This window comes from Rattus norvegicus, chromosome 1, assembly GCF_036323735.1.
Source record: "Rattus norvegicus strain BN/NHsdMcwi chromosome 1, GRCr8, whole genome shotgun sequence".
Classification (NCBI taxonomy): Eukaryota; Metazoa; Chordata; class Mammalia; order Rodentia; family Muridae; genus Rattus; species Rattus norvegicus.
Window position 1 is genome coordinate 249563773 of NC_086019.1, and position 13093 is coordinate 249576865.

Consider the following 13093-nt stretch of genomic DNA (forward strand, 5'->3'; position numbering starts at 1 on the left):
TGCTTGATATAGAATAAGACTAATAGATATTTATTAAGTCAATAACTAAGTAATGGCTATTGAAAGAAAGAGCTATAAAAACTAAGGAAACCAGTCACAAAGTAATCTCCCAACTTTTTGCCTTTTTGTATTATGTAAGACCTTATAAAAAAATCTAGTCAGTGTTTACTCTGTATTTCAGGATACTGTACACCCTTTCATAGAAGTTTCCTTTCAACATACTGTATATCAAACCAACATTGCAAATGGATCTCATCCATGCTGGAATGAAGAAATCAAGGTAGATTTTATGTAAGTTGGAGTCTCTTTTCCTGCAGTTTGTAGTCAGAGTAACTCTGAGGTGAGGGAGCATGTTCATATATGCTTGTGTGTGTGTACATGTGAAGGTAGGTACCTTACACCTTTTTCTTGGGAGAGAGTGATGCATGCGACTTTTTGTAGGGTGGCAAAAACAAATGGTCTGAAAACAGACCAAAGAAATAATTCTGCCAAAATACAACTTAGAAGTCCAATGAATGTACTAAGGTTACTGGCGTGAGTATTCGAGAAGGGTTACTTACCGAAGCATGAATGACTCAAAGGCAGCACCATCACCAGAAAACCCATCCAGCCTAGATGACAAATCAAGAAAACTGCAGTCCTAGAGTACTCTTCAGAACCTGTATGCAACTTGATGGGTCAGAGTATGCTTTCCTCAGCAAGGCCTACTACTTATATTGCCTGAGAAGTAGGACTTGTGAATCTAGTATGTTTCAGGGACTTCCTGAGACTTTTCAGTTGTTTATGAGTCTTAAACAGCTTCCCTCTATTATAGAAAATGTTTTGGTTCCAAGGATATCACTGTAGAACAAAGGGTATTTCATTGTCTTAGTATTCACTTGATACTGTTATAGAAAGGGCAGGGTGGGTTTTCAGGACAGGGTTTTTTCCTCGAGCTATGTGAAGAGACAGCAAGAAAACCCTCACCTCACTACATAGGTTTAATATTTGCAGCTTCCAGAATTGTGGGAGAGGTCTGTTCTCTACAATTTACCTTGTCTCAGGTATTCTGTAATTGCAGTGTTAAATAGGCCATAAGACACTTTCATCCCCTTGCATACATCTACATACTGTACTATTGAGCAAAAACACCATGATTATTTAACCCTTTCTTGTCTTGATTTTTTTCCCTTTGTAAACAGCATTGTTCTGTACTTTCTTGTACTTGCCCTCAAAACTATACTGTTGAAGTCAGTGGCTCTTAAACATTTTGTGCATTGTAGTTACCCAGACAGCTTCTTAAACATAAATGGCTGGACCTACTGTCTTAGTTTCTAAATTTGTAGGTTTAGGGTAGGGCCCAGTAGTTCTATGTTTAGTGAAATTATGCAACGTGTATGTTTTTAATCATCAGTGGATTTCCTTTACTTTCCTTACTTTAAGATTTGTAGTCATTTATATCAATGTTTTAGAATACTTTATTATGTCAAGAATGAGTAAAACCAGTGAGGTTGTACGTCATTTGCTTTCCGCTTCATGTGGGGTGAGAGCTGAGCTGTAGCGATTTCGGCTTTGGTGGAAGGAGAGGTCTGAGACCGGCTGGGCTCAGTTTCTCCTGGTTCGGTGGAGGTTCTCCTGGGATCATGCGAAGGTAGCAGAGATTGGCTACTGAGTGCAGGAGCTGTGGAGGTACGAGCAGTGTTTTTTGGTGCTGCCGTTCTTAGCCAGTCCTCCAGTAGCCTGACCTGAGTGTCTTTATTAGGGCTTCAGAGGAACAAAACCAGTAGATCAGAATTTGGTCAGGAAGTTTCAGGAAGCCAACTGTGCCCGCTGGGTGCAAAGACCTACACAAACAATCAGGGACAGGACCCTTTGATTCCTGCCCGCACCTAGAGCTGGAAAACAGTCACCAGGAGTGCCGCCACAGCTGAAAGCAGAGGTAAAACCCACTTTTCTGCTACCAAGTGAGCTGCCTGGTGGATACAGGACACACAGAGGCAGAAGTCCTCTGGGTCAGGGCACTTCCTGTTCCTGTCTCTGCCCTGAAGTGAACTGATGCCATCCCACAGTTCCCTGCACCCAAATCCCATGGAGAAGGGAGTGGACCACGCAGGAGTGCAGACATCCCGAGGCCACAGGATGGACTGCCACCTCTGCACACCTTGGCCCACATCCCTGGTCCAGGGGGAAACTGCACAATGCCTCTGGACACAGAGATATAGGAACAGACAGCCACCGGTACCTGTGGTTCTGGTCTGCACCCAGGACCGAACTGATGCTGCCAAACAGCTCCGTGCACCCAAATCCCATGGGAGAGAGAGCTGGACCCTCAGAAGTGTGGATACTCCTGAGAAGTCAGAGGAGACTATCCTCTGCCTGAAGTCCAGACCCAAGAGGGAATCGCATAGTGCCAACTGTGCTTGAGGTGTGCAAGGACCTACACGAGCAATCAGAGACAGGACCCTTTGATTCCTGCCCACACCTAGAGCTGGAAGACAGTCTCCAGGAGCGTCAACACACCTGAAATCAGAGCACCTGTTCTCAGGAAAGGCTGAAAGAAAACAGGAAAACCGTTCTACAGGAGCTGACACAGAGGCCTACAGCAGGGCCAAGTCACTCCCAGAAACAGCAAAACAAGCAAACACCAGAGACAACCCAATGGCTAGAGGCAAGCACAGGAAACTAAGCAACAGAAACCAAGACTACCTCAGAGTAAATGGCTGGAAAACAATTTTCCAAGCAAATGGCCCAAAGAAACAAGCTGGAGTTGCCATTCTAATATCGAATAAAATCTACTTTCAACCAAAAGTCATCAAAAAAGATAAAGAAGGACACTTTATATTCATCAAAGGAAAAATCCACCAAGACAAACTCTCAATCCTAAATAGCTATGCTCCAAATGTAAGGGCACCTACATTCATAAAAGAAAGCTTACTAAAGCTCAAAGCACATATTGCACTTCACACGATAATAGTAGGAGATTTCAACAGCCCAATCTCATCACTGGACAGATCATGGAAACAGAAATTAAACAGAGACGTAGAAAAACTAAAGAAGTCATGAACCAATTGGATTTAACAGATATTTATAGAACATTCCATCCTAAAATAAAAGGATATACCTTCTTCTCAGCACCTCATGGAACCTTCTCCAAAACTGACCATATAATCGGTCACAAAACAGGCCTCAACAGATACAAGAAGATAGAAATAATCCCATGCATCCTATCAGATCACCACGCACTAAGACTGTTTTTCAATAACAACAATAATGACAGAATACCCACATATACATGGAAGTTGAATAATGCTCTACTCAATGACAACTTAGTCAAGGAAGAAATAAAGAAAGAAATTAAAGACCTCTTAGAATTTAATGAAAATGAAGGTACAACATACCTAAATTTATGGGATACAATGAAAGCTGTGTTAAGAGGAAAACTCATAGCGCTGAGTGCCTGCAGAAAGAAACAGGAGAGAGCATACATCAGCAGCTTGACAGCACACCTAAAAGCACTAGAACAAAAAGAAGCAAATACACCCAGGAGGAGTAGAAGGCAGGAAATAATCAAACTCAGAGCTGAAATCAACCAAGTAGAAACAAAAGGGACTACACAAAGAATCAACAGAACCAAAAGTTGTTTCTTTGAGAAAATCAACAAGATAGATAAACCATTAGCCAAACTAACCAGAGGACACAGAGAGTGTGTCCAAATTAACAAAATCAGAAATGAAAAGGGAGACATAACTACAGAATCAGAGGAAATTCAAAAAAATCATCAGATCCTACTACAAAAACTGGAAAAACTGTTGAATCCTATTCAACAAAACTGGAAAATCTGGAGGAAATGGACAATTTCCTAGACAGATACCAGGTACCAAAGTTAAATCAGGATCAGATAAACCATCTAAACAGTCCCATAACTCCTAAAGAAATAGAAGCAGTTATTTAAAGTCTCCCAAACAAAAAGAGCCCAGGTCCAGATGGGTTCAGTGCAGAATTCTATCAGACCTTCATAGAAGACCTCACACCAATACTATCCAAACTATTCCACAGAATTGAAACAGATGGAGTGTTACTGAATTCCTTCTATGAAGCAACAATTACTCTTATACCTAAACCACACAAAGACCCAACAAAGAGAACTTCAGATCAATTTCCCTTATGAATATTGACGCAAAAATACTCAATAAAATTCTTGCAAACCGAATCCAAGAGCACATCAAAACAATCATCCATCATGATCAAGTAGGCTTCATCCCAGGGATGCAGGGATGATTTAATATCTGAAAATCCATCAATGTAATCCACTATATAAACAAATTCAAAGGGAAGAACCACATGGTCATTTCATTAGATGCTGAGAAAGCATTTGACAAAATTCAACACACCTTCATGATAAAAGTCCTGGAAAGATCAGGAATTCAAGGCCCATACCTAAACATAGTAAAAGCCATATACAGCAAACTGGTAGCTAACATTAAACTAAATGGAGAGAAGCTTGAAGTAATCCCACTAAAATCAGGGAATAGAGAAGGCTGCCACTCTCTCCCTACTTATTCAATACAGTACTCGAAGCCCTAGTCAGAGCATTCAGACAGTGAAAGGAGGTCAAAGGGATACAAACTGGAAGGGAAGAAATCAAAATATCACTATTTGCAGATGATATGATAGTGTACTAAGTGACCCCAAAAGATCCATCAGAGAACTACTTAACCTGATAAACAACGTCAGCAAAGTGTCGGGGTATAAAATTAACTCAAACAAATCAGAAGCCTTCCTCTACTCAAAGGATAAACAGGCTGAGAAAGAAATTAAGAAGTGAAACCCTTCACTATAGTCCCAAATAACATAAAATATCTTGGTGTGACTTTAACCAAGCAAGTAAAAGATCTATATGATAAGAACTTCAAGCCTCTGAAGAAAGAAATTGAGGAAGATCTCAGAAGATGGAAAGATCTTCCATGCTCATGGATTGGCAGGATTAATATAGTCAAAATGGCCATTTTGCCAAAAGCAATCTATAGATTCAATTCAATCCCCATCAAAATACCTACTCAATTCTTTATAGAGATAGAAAGAGCAATTTACAAATTCATTTGGAATAACAAAAAACCCAGGATAGCTAAAACCATACTCAACAATAAAAGAAATTCTGGGGGAATCACCATCCCTGACTTCAAGCAGTATTACAGAGCAATAGTCATAAAAACTGTATGGTATTGGTACAGAGACAGACAGATAGACCAGTGGAATAGAATTGAAGACCCAGAAATGAACCCACACACCTATAGCCACTTGGTCTTTGACAAAGGAGCTAAAACCATCCAATGGAAGAAAGATAGCATTTGCAACAAATGGTGCTGGTTCAACTGGAGGTCAGCATGTAGAAAAATGCAAATCAATCCATTCTTATCAACATGTACAAAGCTTAAGTCCAAGTGGATCAAGGACCTCCACATCAAACCAGATACACTCAAACTAATAGAAGAAAAACTGGGGAAGAGTCTCGAACACAGGGGGACTGGGGAAAATTTCCTGAACAAAAGACCAATGGCTTATGCTCTAAGATCAAGAATCGACAAATGGGACCTCATAAAACTGCAAAGCTTCTGTAAGGCAAAAGACACTGTCATTGGGACAAAATGGCAACCAACAGATTGGGAAAAGATCTTTACCCATCCTACATCTGGTAGAGGGGTAATATCTAAAATATACAAAGAACTCAAGAAGTTACATTCCAGAGAGCCAAATCACCCTATTAAAAATGGGGTACAGAGCTAAACAAAACATTCTCTGCTGAGGATTATTGAATGGCCAAAAAGCACTTAAAGAAATGTTCAACATCTTTAGTCATCAGGGAAATGCAAATCAAAACAACCCTGAGATTCCACCTCACACCAGTCAGAATGGCTAAGATCAAAAACTCAGGTGACAGCAGATGCTGGCGAGGATGTGGAGAAAGAGGAACACTCCTCCATTGTTGGTGGGATTGCAGACTGGTACAGCCATTCTGGAAATTAGGCTGGAGGTTCCTCAGAAAATTGGACATTACACTACCTGAGGACCCAGCTATACCTCTCTTGGGCATATATCCCAAAAGATGCTCCAACATACAACAAAGATACATATTCCACTATGTTCATAGCAGCCTTATTTATAATAGCCAGAAGCTGGAAAGAACCCAGATGCCCTTCAGCAGAGGAATGGATTCAAAAAATGTGGTACATCTACACAGTGGAGTACTACTCAGTAATCAAAAGCAATGACTTCATGAAATTCATAGGCAAATGGAATGAATTAGAAAATATCATCCTAAATGAGGTAACTCAATCACAGAAAAACACACTTGGTATGTACTCATTGATAAGTGGATATTAGCCAAAAAGCTCAAATTACCCAAGATGCAGATACAGTCTTGATGCTAGGAAGCTCAAGAAGAAGGATGACCAAAATGCAGATGCTCCCACTCCTTCTTAAAAGGGGGAAAGTATTCATAGGAGGGGATATGGAAGCAAAGTTTAGAGCAGCAACTCAAGGAATGACCATTCAGAACCTAACACACATGTGGCCCATATATATACAGCCACCAAAACTAGATAAGATTGATCAAGCTAAAAAATGCATGTGGAAAGGGACTGGATGTAGATCTCTCCTGAGTGACAATCCAAAGCATGTCCAATACAGAGGTCAATGCTAGCAACCACCAAACTGAGAACAGGACCCCATTGTGGGGAATTGGAGGAAGCATTGAAAAAGTTGAAGGAGCTTGCAACCCCATAAAAACAACAATGCCAATCAGAGCTTCCAGGGACTAAAGCACTACCGAAAGACTATACATGGACTGACCCAATGCTCCAACTGCATATGTAGCAGAGAATAGCCTTGTTGCGGCACCAGTGGAAGGGAAAGCCCTTGGTCTTGCCAAGGTTGGAACCCCAGTGCAGGGGAATATGGGTGAGGGCAATAAGGGGGATGTATGGGGGAATACTCGTGTGGGGGAGGGGGAGGGGAGGGGAGGGAATGGAGGTTTATGGACAGGAAACCGGGAAGAGGAATAACCTTTGAAATGTAAAGAAATATATAATAAAAATTTAAAGAAAAAAAGAATGAGTAAAACCACATTTCCTACAATATTCCTGTGCATAAAGACATTTTAATGAAAGTTAGTAAATCAGATTTTAACTTCTGAAGAAACATGTCTTCATGCTTCCTTTTGCTTCAAAGAAGAAAAAATAAATATGGTCTCAAAACTCCAATAACTATGTGTAATTAGAATGACCCTACACATGACCCAATAAAAATGGGTCAGACTCCATGTCTGCTCTCTCTGATTCACTGTCTTTACTGCTAGGCACATGGTTAACAGTTTACTTCATGATCAAGTGACCATTGGTGCTAAACACCTAATAGTTTTCAAATAATATAACTTTATTTTGAGGACTGGAAAAGTTAAAATTTTATTCCCATATGTTACATAATTTTCTATGAATATTTATCATTTCTGCTCCATATGATATTGCCATGATTATACATAATTATTTATATGATTTTATATTATGATTATATATAATTATTTATATGATTTTATATGTTTTATCTGGTTCTATATAAACATATAGCCTTTTCCAACAAATGCCAAGGAAACTCAGAAGAACTAATATAATTATTGTGGTCTCTTTTGTAGAATCTTTCAGGTTATATGAGCTTTCTCATTCAAGATGCCTCTCTCAAAGGGAAAGCTACCAGACACTGACCAGGATGCATAAGAAAGAAAGGGAGAGAGAGAAACGGGTGGAGAGAGGAAGGAAGAAGGACCAGTGTGGAGAAAATGAAAGGAAAATATATTTGCTGAAAAATTTGTAAATTAAGATAGTTGGTTATGTGCTTGGAACTACTTGGATTATTAAAGTACACATTAGAGTTTGGAGTTGATTCTTGGGGTCATTTGTTCAGTCAAGGCCTTGCTGTGTAGCCCAGACTGGCCTAGATTTTGCTATATAAATGAGACTGGCCTTGAACTCCTGTTCCATGTGCCTCCGTCTTCTGAGTGCTTGGATTATAATGCCACGTTCCCATGTGCTCAGACAAACACCTAAGTTGTAGTAGTTTAATTAGGAGATCATAAAGCAACCAGTAAGAGAAATAAATTTGTAAGTGAATTGAAGGGAAGACTCTAGAATGTTGATGGTTGAGTCTAACAGTGAGAAAGGCCAAAGATGCAGTGGGATCCAGAAAGGCAGCTAAGGATCCAAGTATCACTTTTTGTCATCTGTAATAATGACTCCATTCCATCTCGTTGTTCCCGGTGACATTCTAGTGAGTAAGGACTATATGCAGAACTATAGAGTCATATAGCGTTTGCCGAGAATTCATGAGGCTCCAGGTTCAATTCCCAGCACCAGAAAAGGGAAAAAACACCTACATGCAAATGTAACATATGGTGACAGTAAATAAAGAGTAATTAGCAAACTGCATTTTGGAAGGGGAATTGTGACAATATTTGAGGAAAGTTTGAATAGACTGTTCAATGTAAGCTAATGCAGTGGACTTGGAAATGTAAGATATCTACCAAATGGACAAGCAGAAAGGTGTCTTGAAGTGATTCTTGTCTGTTCTCATGGTAATAAAGTGCACAGTGCCTCGCTGACTTGGCCTGGGTACTCCTAGCATAAAATGAAACCCCAGAGAAGTAATGTAGGAGAATTAGCTTATTTCATTTCTCAGAAGCATAGGGAGCATTCAACTTAACATTGTCACAAAACTCAACCAGTGTTTTTCAGTGGTCACTGCCAGAAACTGTTATCAGGAAATTGTAGGCATTATTAGAGATTCCTTAAAGTAGTACTTACCTCAGTTAAAAAAAAAGTTTTAATAATGTCAGTACCAGTCATCTGGTAAAGATATTACCAGGCATGGGGCTGGTCTGCTTGCCACTCAGAAGTCAATAGTTGGAACCCAAGGGTTTGGGGGGAAGAAATAACTTTTATTAAAGAGCCAACATCCTGGGATGGGAGAGGTCATCCTCAAAGCTCTATCTTGGGACACTCAGGGGTGGTACAAAGGGCTCTTAATGGTAGAAAGAATAGAGGGATACCAGGGACAGCAAGGCTACTGCTGGGCTCAGCCATCATCACCCTGGCCAGGATAACTCAGTCGACCTGGACCTCCTGGAACTAATTCCTAAATTTTCTTCAGTGAAGCATACTACTTTTGTACAAGTTAAACCTCACAGCAATGTCCTTGTTCTGTATTGGGGGTTGCCCAGAACTAAGGTCTAAAGATGGCTGTCACACACTCTGGAGCAATGCAGTCATCGGTAGCTGGTCTGAGAACTGTAAACCCAAAGGCGGGCTCTCTGCAGTCTTGGCTATTTTGATGAGTCCTCTCTTTAGGATTGGCAGCGCCAAGCACTGTCTTTCTCTGCCTGGTTCATTTGGTCATGGTCTTACCACGACCTCCATCTGAACCCATGGTGTTGTCTGCTTTTATTTTCATCTGAAGAGTAAATAAGGTAAGTTATAATATAGGCATTAATCCTAATAAACAGTAGAAGCAAGGCTGTAAGGCATATGGGTTTTTTTTCTAAGTTTAAGCTTTACAAAGGAAAGGATCGTAGATAATTTATTGTACTTTAGCAACAATGTACTTAGAAAATAAGTGAATTTTGGAAAAAAAAAAAACCTTAAACACTCAAGTATGCTTTTCTTGTTTTCAGCTCGCCAGGACACGATTACAGTTTCTCTAGTCTATCTAAGATAAAAGACAACATACACATCAACGTTTTTGATGAAGTGGTGATTGAAAAACATGAGGTAACGCAGGAAAGTGGCTGACTAATGTTGAGATAATTATGAGGTCACACTGAACGAAATCTTGGAACGCATTTGTGAAGTTATCTGTTTCTGAGACAGGGACACCCTATGCAGCCCAGGGTGGCCTCAGAGTCACTGTGTGGCCCCGGCTGGTCTTGAACTTGTAGCAATCCCATAACCAGTGTATGCCACCTGCATTATTTGCTTTTAATGATGTATGTAATGTTTTCTTAAAAGAGTTCGAGTCACTGTGCAATAACATCAAACTGATGACAGAGCACTCTAGATATGACAAATCACAACAGGCACTGAGGAGAAGGAATGGAAAACCCGCCAAGGATTTGGGTGAAGCGGTGTTTACGATTGAAATACATTTAAATAGAAGCTTCTTGGTAGTGAGAATAGGAAGGTAGGCAGAAAGCCTTACGCATTTTCCATTGGCTGACCAAAGAAACCACACCGCTTTATGTATGACACTAAGTTATTTTAAGACCAGAATTTTATTGTTTTCTATAATTTCTAAAATTAATATCTGCCTTCCCCATCCCTTAGTGAAAGGTCCCAACCCGATGCCTAGCAAACACCACAGCAAGCTCTGTAATAAGTGTTTCCTTCTGTTTAGCTTGACATGAAAAAGGTATATATCCACCATAGCTGCGGTCTTCAGGCAGATAAGTTAAATGCTTTCATATAAGTGGCTTTAAAGGTCCTTGGAACACTTACTAGGATGAGGTCTTTCCTGAGCACTGCCGAAAGGAGATGGGAGCTAGGAAGAAGTCAGGATTGCTAAGGCTCTCAGTCTCAGAGTTCAGCCTGGAGGAGCTCAGCTACGCAGAGGCTTTGTCGGGAGGGAAAGGATTCACCGTGAGATGGTAGCAGGCAGGATACATGCTTGGTTTTGTTATCCAAGGGTCTCTTTTTTTTTCTTCTCTGAAACAAACATTGTGATGGACCTCAGCCACCTGGTGCTGTCTCGTGTAGTTCCATTCAGACAGACATCTTACTGTCCTGCAAGTTAAACTGTTCAACAGTTTGCCTGTGCTGTGTTCTGAACAGAATGGAAGGGGCATTATAAGTCAACAGACGATCTGGGTCATGTAAATCTACATTGAAAGAAGTATTATTTAATATCTTAGCCCTTCGGGTGAGCCTTCTCTTGTAGGCGTGTCCAACCTGTGACACACGGGCCACACGCATCCTGGAAGAGCCATGATGAGGCCCAACCCATCTGTAGATGACACCATGCATGACATCAAAAAATCAGACACCCTTACTTTACAATTTAGAATGCCAGGGACAAGGGAAAGGGGCGAATCTTGTCAAAGGATCGGCATGGTATGTACGGCAACTTGTTAAAAGGACAACAGGAAGGGGGAGTGGTAGTGGCCGAGATGAAGACAAATGTTCTGAAGAACTGGCCTTGTTATCCCAGTTCTGTTGAAGGGACAGACAGTTCTGCCCGGGGGAATGGAGGCTCTAGGTCAGAGGACTTGGGTGAGACCTTGCAGTGCAGAGCTCAGGGTCAGATCACCATAAACAGGACTGAAAAAATTCTTAGCAGCAATGTCCTCAAGCCAGCTTTCCAAGAGTGTACAAGCATTCACATTAAAACTGTAAATGGTTTCTTAATGAAAACAGAGGGTAAGGCATTAAGTGGCAATTTCTTGATGGGTTCCATCCAAGGATTTACCCTGAGTACTGTTCTTGTTAACTGAAGTATGTTGTTGGTGGTGGTGGTGGTTTGGTTTGGTTTTAGTTTTTTGGGTTTTTTTTTTTGTTTGTTTTTTGTTCGTTTGTGGTGTGTGTGTGTGTGTGTGTGTGTGTGTGTGTGTGTGTGTGTGTGTGTGTGCTTAAAAGTCTTCCTGAAAAAGGCTCAGGGCTACACTGGGATGGATCCCTAACACCCAGTGTAGTTGCTGGCTCTTAGACTTTCTCTTGGCTTACACCCATGTCCAGGCAGTCTTCTTAGGAGAACATCCCACAAGAGTAAGCCCCCACCTGAAAGGCAGTCTGGGTTATAATTTCTCATTATTCTCCTCCTAAAAGGCTCTTTCCTCCTGTATTATTTTCCTATTATCAAATCTTTACTCCCCACAGATCTCCCCTTTGTTAATGTATATGCATGCAGAACCCTGAGGACTTGCAAGTCTCACAGACACAACACTGATTTTCAACACTAGAGGTGGCAAAGCCGTGGCAAACGGCATTTGGAGCTGGACTAGGCACTCCAGGCTTGGAACCTGGGCTACGGACAACTGTAACATAATCCTGATAGGCACAAAATGAACGTCAGTGAATCCAATGTTCAGATGGTGGTTTAAATAGGAAAGGAGGAGGGCAGGAGTAAGGGGTGGAGAGTTCAGTGGAGGGCGGGAACGGATGGGAAGAAAGGAGAAGGAAGAAGAAAAGATTGTTTTGAAAGACTTCACATTATTAGCATATCATTACCAGAGTCTCAGCTCTAATGCTGAGTTAGCCTCTTGTCATTTGTGACTTCTTCCAAGTGCTTTGCTTTCTTCCGATTATATTGTTTGTGTCCTATTATTTAAAAGGTTTGTGTCACTAATCATTCATGTGTCCATGTGCGTTTATGTGCATGTGTATACAGAAGCCAGAGGGATGGATGTCAGCTCCCCTGAAGCTGGACTGAGTTAGCTACTGGAGTTAGGGAGCTACTGGTGATTGTAAGCAGTCTGGTGCTGGGAATTGAACTCAGATTCCCAGAAGGGCAGCACATGCTTTTGACTACTGAGCAATCACTCTAGCCCCTTGTATCTGATTTTTTTTAACATTTATTTATTATGTATACATCATACAGCTTTCTGCCTGCATGTACGCCTGAAGGCCAGAAGACGGAACCAGGTCTGATTATAGATGGTTGTGAGCCACCATGTGGTTGCTGGGAATTGAACTCAGGACCTCTGGAAGAGCAGACAGTGCTCTTAACCTCTGAGCCATCTCTCCAACCCCCCTTGTATCTGATTTTTAAGACAAGATCTTAACCTGTTGTTCAGACAGACCTAGAACTCATGATTCTTCTGCCTTGGTCTCCCAAAGGAAGGGATTACAAGTATGCACCAGAGCACCCAGATTCTTTGAGCTCGAGGAGCTCTGAAATAAAAGGGAAGCTTATTTAACTATCACAGCTTCCAGTCCCAAGGATTGGGGTCCCTGGACGAGGTCCTGCAGCTGCCTGACAGCAGTTGCCAATAAAAAGACCTGTGGAAACGTGGCTTAGGAGAGCGTAAACCACTTAGTCTGGACTTAACCTGGCTATAGATAAGAGGGGTGGGATTACA

The 13093-nt window shown here is 41.2% G+C and overlaps 1 protein-coding gene across 13 annotated transcripts in view; it reads left to right on the plus strand.

The window, feature by feature from the left end:
* Positions 1-13093, plus strand: part of Cc2d2b (coiled-coil and C2 domain containing 2B) — a 99524-nt gene that overhangs the window by 54402 nt on the left and 32029 nt on the right. For 10 of the 13 annotated variants that reach the window (XM_063280394.1, XM_017590370.3, XM_017590372.3 and 7 more), the window contains 2 exons: positions 182-291; positions 9698-9794. In XM_063280394.1, the coding sequence (XP_063136464.1) occupies positions 182-291; positions 9698-9794 (207 nt within the window). The other 3 variants (XR_005495123.2, XM_063280428.1, XM_039095260.2) reach the window with 2 other exon arrangements.